Genomic DNA, 6482 nt, shown 5'->3' on the forward strand with positions numbered 1-6482 from the left:
GGTAGATAGGTGGATAGGTAGATAGGTGGATAGGTAGATAGGTGGATAGGTAGATAGGTGGATAGGTAGATAGGTGGATAGGTAGATAGGTGGATAGGTAGATAGGTGGATAGGTAGATAGGTGGATAGGTAGATAGGTGGATAGGTAGATAGGTGGATAGATAGATAGGTGGATAGACCAAACGTAAATAGTAGATGCAGTATCTAATCGTAAAATATAAATTCTAAATGAAAGAAATCTCTGTAACGTACACAGCGGGAGGCCCTGCTAGCACGGCTTCCCGCTTCAGCCGCTACCAAGGAAGTCCATGACCTCTGGCCTAATAACCCTGGTTCTGGAAACTTGTGTGTGGAGGGCAGAACATGGACAAAGATTTCTGTGTGCTGACGGAGGCAGAGAGAAACAGGCTGGAATCGCAGCCGCGCGCACACAGAATAGGCACCGCCGCGCACCGCCTAACGGAGGGGCAAGCCGGGCTGTGAATGAACCTGGGGAGGCCCAGGCGCCCAGCGGCTCGCAGACAAGCGACTCTCCTTACTCACGCCGAATCAGCGGTACCGAGCCACCGGCTAAGGGCAATGCTCCGCACCCCCTCGCTCTGAGCGGCTCCGCCGCGGCCCCCACGGGCAGGCTCACGGCCCGCAGCGCGCCCCGCGGCCCTGGGAGCCACAGGAGAACCCTGCCAGCACGCACTCCCTGGAAAGAGCCCGGCAGCAAGATGTCCCGCTCCCAGCGCTTCCCCACCCTCCAGCCGGCTCCCAGCCACGGGCGGGAGGGGCCCGCGAGAGCCGCGCAGAGAGCCGACCGCAAAGGTTTGCCTCGGGAACGTGGACACTGCTTTCCTCTCTGATTTCGTCATAGTCTTTAAATCTTACAGTACATGTGTTAGTTCTTGGATTCAGAAAAAGGTCTAAAGCATCTGTCCCTGTCCTTTCCTTGTCCCACGTGCACCGTTCACGCTAAGCCACGCCCCTTCGGTGACTCCGCCCACTGCGTGGTTGGATTTATCTTGGGTAACAGTGCCCCCAAGCGTCCTTAAGCAAAGATGCAGAGGCTACAAGCGTGGCTGGGCAGACAGTGGCAAAGTCCTAGCGGCCTCCAGGTGTAAGTAGGTAGAGAGAGAAAAATAAACGGACAATCATCCAGCTCTCTGAACAGCTGTAAAAACCCGAGTTCAAATCCCCAGCACCATGTAAAAGGGTAGGCACGCCTGCAAACGCCTATAACCCTGCAGAACAGAAGGGTCATTGTGTCCAGCCGCCGACGGCCTAGCCCCAGCTCCAGTAAGGGATTCTGTATCAACCTCTCCCTCCAGGCTCTGTGGATGAGTAGGGCAGGCAACAACACACACACACACACACACACACACACACACACACACACACACACGTGCACGTTCATTCACACACATTGAAAAATTAATTTTTTTTTAATAAAACAGAGCGCAGGAAATAAGAAAATGGGCACTGGGCAACCCCAAGCAGTGGCTTATTCAAGAACAAGTCAGTGGACACTCGGTGCACTGGGTCAGAAGGTCCGGGGACATTAAACATCCTCAGGAAATCAAGATGTCACCCCAGAAGTAGTTGCCAATTGGGGGGGAGGTATTTACTTTCATAAGGATCAGAGCAGAAGGTAGAGAACGGACCTTACATTGCAACACAATGTAAGGTACCTGGCCTGAGAAGAGCTCCTGGCAAAATTCTCTGAATGTAGCTGCTTCAGCACCAGGACATACAGGACCCACAGGAGTAAGGAAATGCCAGAGAAAACAACCAGAATTTGGACTCCAGAATTTGGACAAATGCCAAGGAGAATGGTAGTGAAGAGGCTGCTGTATAATCCTGAGGAAAAAAAAAAACAAAAAAACGGCTGCAGCTAGGGGAGACACACTGGCTAGGAAGGGCTGGTCCTTGGGGCATGTTTGAGGGTGAGAGCAGGTTTCCATGTTGGATGTAAAAGAGGAAAAAGTGTTAGGGTTTTCTAGGATCTGATTGCCAAAGTTTCTCTCTGCTTTGGCAAGATTCCAAGTTCCAGGGTAGCATCTGGGACAGGATTCGGAGTTCACCTGTTAGCTTTATCTCAGGTAACCAATCAGCAGCCAATCATGAAAGATGATTGAAAGGAAAAGAAATAGGGGAGGGAGCCCAGGATTCCTTCTCTAGGGCTAAGGCCTGGCTACACTGCTACTAAGGAGGAAAACTTTGCCACCTTTTTTACTGCAGCGGGGACTGTGAAAGGCACCCTCTAGCCAAAACTGCAAGGGATTGTAAAAAGGGGCTCTCGGATCTGAGGTTAGCTCCTGCGCAGGGGCAGGCCACTGTGAAGGCCTCCACAGACTAAAGTAAACTTCTTCCTGCTTGTTCTAGGCTGATAGTTAGATCCTGAATCGCTGTTCACTTGTTTGTGAATAGGTAAGAAAAACGGGGAGAAAGTAAGCAAAGACCATTCATGCGCACACTCTCGTGGGAAAGGGTAAATGAAAGTAAGAACTTTAACTTCAGTGAATTCCCACAGCTGATTTCTGCCAGCGTCTCCTCTGCAGAAACTCAGCAAGTTTAGGCTTCCGGTTCCATAGTGTCAGCCCATACACACACATAGACAATCAGACAAATAGACCTGTCCATATTCATGCACACATTCAGTGCACAATACAAAGGTGCTCCTCACATATAGTCAGTTAACACACACCCATGTAACACATGAGCAAAATAGACAGACGCGCATACTTACATGTAAACATGTACCTATACACACTTACAACTCATGGACGATGCAAATTCAGCCGGCTTTCATTCAGTGGGCTTCCACCACTAGGCTTCTGCCAACAGTGTGTGTGAGTGGCTGTTTGTTTGTTTGTGTTTTGCCACTGTTTATTGTATTATATAGCCTTTATACCTCTGAGAGAAAGCTCCCAGAAAAGGAATTACCTCATAGTCAAAAAGGTAATTAATCACAAAAACAGATAAATTCTAAAATACAACAGGTTACATGTTTTAAAACTAAATATTTCTTTTCTATGTATCCATTACGTAAGTTCATAGTGAGTTCAGAGTGACAAAGGTTGACAAGGCCTAAAGGTTAACATGGTCTAAAAGTTTCAAGAGTATATATCTTTTCAACTAAGCCTGACCTGGCTACACATTTTTCAGCTATCTCTAAGTTTATAGTGAGTTCAGAACAATAATTTTATCTGTCTTTCATTCTAAGAAACAAACTAAATTTAAAATGACAGTTTATAATGTCATGAGGTGACAAGTTATAAGGAATTAAAACAGAACAGTTCGTATATAATGACATCAAGATTTGTACTTAATTATTGACATTGCTTGGTCCCATTATAATGTGGGTTCATAGGAAGTTTAAACCAACTTGCTTATATTTATGGTGTATACCAGGATTCGTAATGAAGACTTATCTTGAAGACACAAATCTATCTCAAGCTTGTCTCTTAGTGAGGCATCTGGAGGCCCACAAAGGTATTTATTACAGCCATAAACTTCCCAATATTGTTTTAGAACTTTTAAATTTTAACTTTAAAAATTGTTTGAATCAAATCAGGAATTAATTCATCTGAACAGCAGTACATCTTCATTAAGATCCCATAGGAAGTGTGTTCAATCAGTGTGTAAATACCAAGAAAGTGATGAATCACACCATGCCAGAGTACAGAGGGACACAGCAGTGCACAGAGAATGAGTGTCAGAGACTGGAAGTAATTCTGCCGTGTATCGTGGCACAGACCTTGCAAAATACTGGGTCCCCTTCCAGACGACCCCCCTGCTTAGTGAGCTTCTTTAACAGAATGACTCCTGACAAAGGGGGATTAGAGACATGCCCACACACTCAGCCTTGGGTGATGGCATCCTTAAGATGCAGGCTCCTATGAGGAAGGCACCTGGGGAGAAAGCTGCTCAAAAGGTCAGAGGCATGAGGAAGTCTGATGGGGAAGAGGAGAATCAGAGCCAAAGAGAGCTGTGTGGAGTCCCTTGCAGCTACAGTTGAAGCCTGGGTGTGACTATGACTACAGGAGAGAACGTGTGACACATAAAAAAATAAATAAATAAAAAATAAAGCCTGGGGCTGTGGGGTGTGGGATGAAAATCAACAGGGACAGGTACCACTTCCCTACCCTGGGCAAGAGAGTGAGCTACAAAGAAGGGAAGAACAGGTGACCCCCTTGGGTGACAATCAGATGACTGTGTGTCTGCCTTCTGTCACAACTACGTAAAAATAATTATTATGCTTCCTCACACATTGAAAGAAAGAGTTTCTCTGTCTTAATAGATGAATAGAAAAAAGAATGTGGTACATATATATTGGGGTTCTATGCAGCTTTAAAGAAAAATGAAATTATGACATTCAAAGGGACGCGCATCTGGGCAGCACTCTTAGGTGAAAAAAGCCAGACTCACTCAGAAAAACAAACAGTCCATGTATTCCTTTAAAGTTTCAAACATGTGTGTGTGCGTGCGTGCGTGTGTGTGTGTTTGTGTAAAAAGTTGGGGGCCAACAAGATGACCCAGAGCATAAAGATACTTGACTGAATAGCCTGGGAAACTTTGCTCAGTCCTCAGAACCCATAGTAGAAGAACACAGCCAACTCCACAAAGATGTCCACTGAACACACACACACACACACACACACACACACTATGGCATGCCTGCCCTCATAAACACACATTATGCACACAATGGTATTTTTTTGTTATGGACCAGCAGGATGGCTCAGCAGATAAAAGTGCTTGGCACCAATCCTGACAACCTGATTTCAATTCCTGGGAAAGAAGGAGCGAACCAGCTCTCATAAGTTATCCTTGGGACCTCCACATGTCACATACACATAAATAAATGAGTATAAATTTTCCGTTCTGTCTTTGTGCATGTCACCTCCTGCCCCACACTGTTGCTTAATACTCCCACACACTCTTCCCCTGCCCGCTGCCCACCCCTCCTCTTTGCGAAGCCAGGACCTCTGGATATACCTGCCCATGTTCAGGGGTAGCAGCCCAGAAGCCCACCTGTGTATGCTGCTCCCAGAGCTCCTCTATGTGCACCTTTGCCAGGCGCGCCCTGCTCTGTCTGGACCCTCCACCCCATGGCCTCTCCCTCCCACAGCCACCCTGACGCCCGCTCCTCACCATTTTCCCAGCGAAGCTGACTTCCACAAAGGGGTCCACCAAGTTCTTCTTGTTGCTGTCGAAGCCAAAGATCTGCTTGACATTGTCCATCACAGCGTCGTCCACTGGGGAAGACACGTGCCTGTCACTGCTTGCCAATGTCCCCTCTACGCCTGACCACCCCATGGTACGCTGGTCACTGCCTGCCTCTGCCCTACGTCACAGCCATGTCTGGCCTTCTGCGGACCCCTCCAGACCCTACTGTCCCACGGTACACCCTCTACTGTCAACCTCCCCCGCCCTCCATGTCCTACCATCCCTGTGTCTCCAGGCAGTATCAGGACTACAGAAGTGGCCTGCTGTGGCCCCTCATGTGGGACCCAGCCTCCCCATGAGAAGGGAGTCCGAGCGCAGCTCAGGAGTCACCGCGCCTCACACCCAGAGCTTCAGAGCCTGTCCACTGGTGACTGGCTGAGGGATGGTTCAAACCCCACGCCATTAAAAGCAGTAAGGGTAGAAGTACTCTGGGTGCCTGTCGGCATTCCCTTAAAGCCATGGCCACAGTGACCCACCAGCAGGCCCTCTCAGAAGCCAGTGCTGCTTTAAATGGACAATAAAAGAGACCCAGCGTGCAGTCTAACTGATTTCCCCTTTCCGCATGACCAGCAGACCAGGCTCGGGAAAGCTGGAGTGGATTTCATGGGACAGTTACTGCTCTCAAGGCTCCTCCATCTGCCCAAGTCCACCTACACGTGTTGTTTTTCTCTAAAATGTTGGCTCTGCTGCTCATTGTGGAGTGCAGGCATGGGGCTCTGGGCTCAAGCCTAACACCACTAGAAGAAAAAACTCTCTGATTTGGGGGCGGGACGGGGCTAGGGGCGGGGTGTAAAATAAAGCCACGTCAGCCAGACAGCAGAAGGCAGTGCCCCCAGCAACGCTCACAGACCTAGCCGAGCAGAAGCCAGGGACCCGGGCTGCTGCTTTTCCCAAGGGAGTGCCTGGTGGCCTGTGCTTTAAAGAGCCGGGCGGGAGCCTCGGGCAGGCCTCCAGAAGGGGGCGCCACACTCACTTTGTGGTAGGTCCTCAGCCCGGAAGAGCTTCAGGCAGAAGTGGGCTCCACGAAGGGCCACGCCGGTGGGCCTAAGCAGGTTACCCTCAATGTCCTCCTTGTCTTCAGAAGGGTCTTTCTTGTCCAGCTGCGAAGAAAACACAGGATTCTTCATCAGCCCCTTATGTGCCCTCTGCTGAAGGGGTCCTGAGCTTTGGTACCTGCTGTTCCTTGGTCCTTCACTTGGCTTAGCTCTCAACAGAGCAGTGGACACACACACACACACACACACACACACACACACACACACACA

General features: G+C 49.0%; 1 protein-coding gene across 1 annotated transcript in view; it reads right to left on the bottom strand.

The window, feature by feature from the left end:
- The window catches only part of LOC129685803 (dysferlin), a gene marked incomplete at both ends in the record, with an annotated part of 38665 nt that extends 32348 nt beyond the window's left edge, over positions 1–6317 (bottom strand). Inside the window, 2 exons of the mRNA XM_055619312.1 lie at positions 5143–5246; positions 6191–6317. Of these exons, the coding sequence (XP_055475287.1) occupies positions 5143–5246; positions 6191–6317 (231 nt within the window). The remainder of the gene's footprint in view (positions 1–5142; positions 5247–6190) is intronic.
- Between the last annotated feature and the right edge of the window lie 165 nt (positions 6318–6482).

This window comes from Psammomys obesus, unplaced genomic scaffold (assembly GCF_907164565.1).
Source record: "Psammomys obesus unplaced genomic scaffold, mPsaObe1.curated_primary_1811, whole genome shotgun sequence".
NCBI classification, from domain to species: domain Eukaryota; kingdom Metazoa; phylum Chordata; class Mammalia; order Rodentia; family Muridae; genus Psammomys; species Psammomys obesus.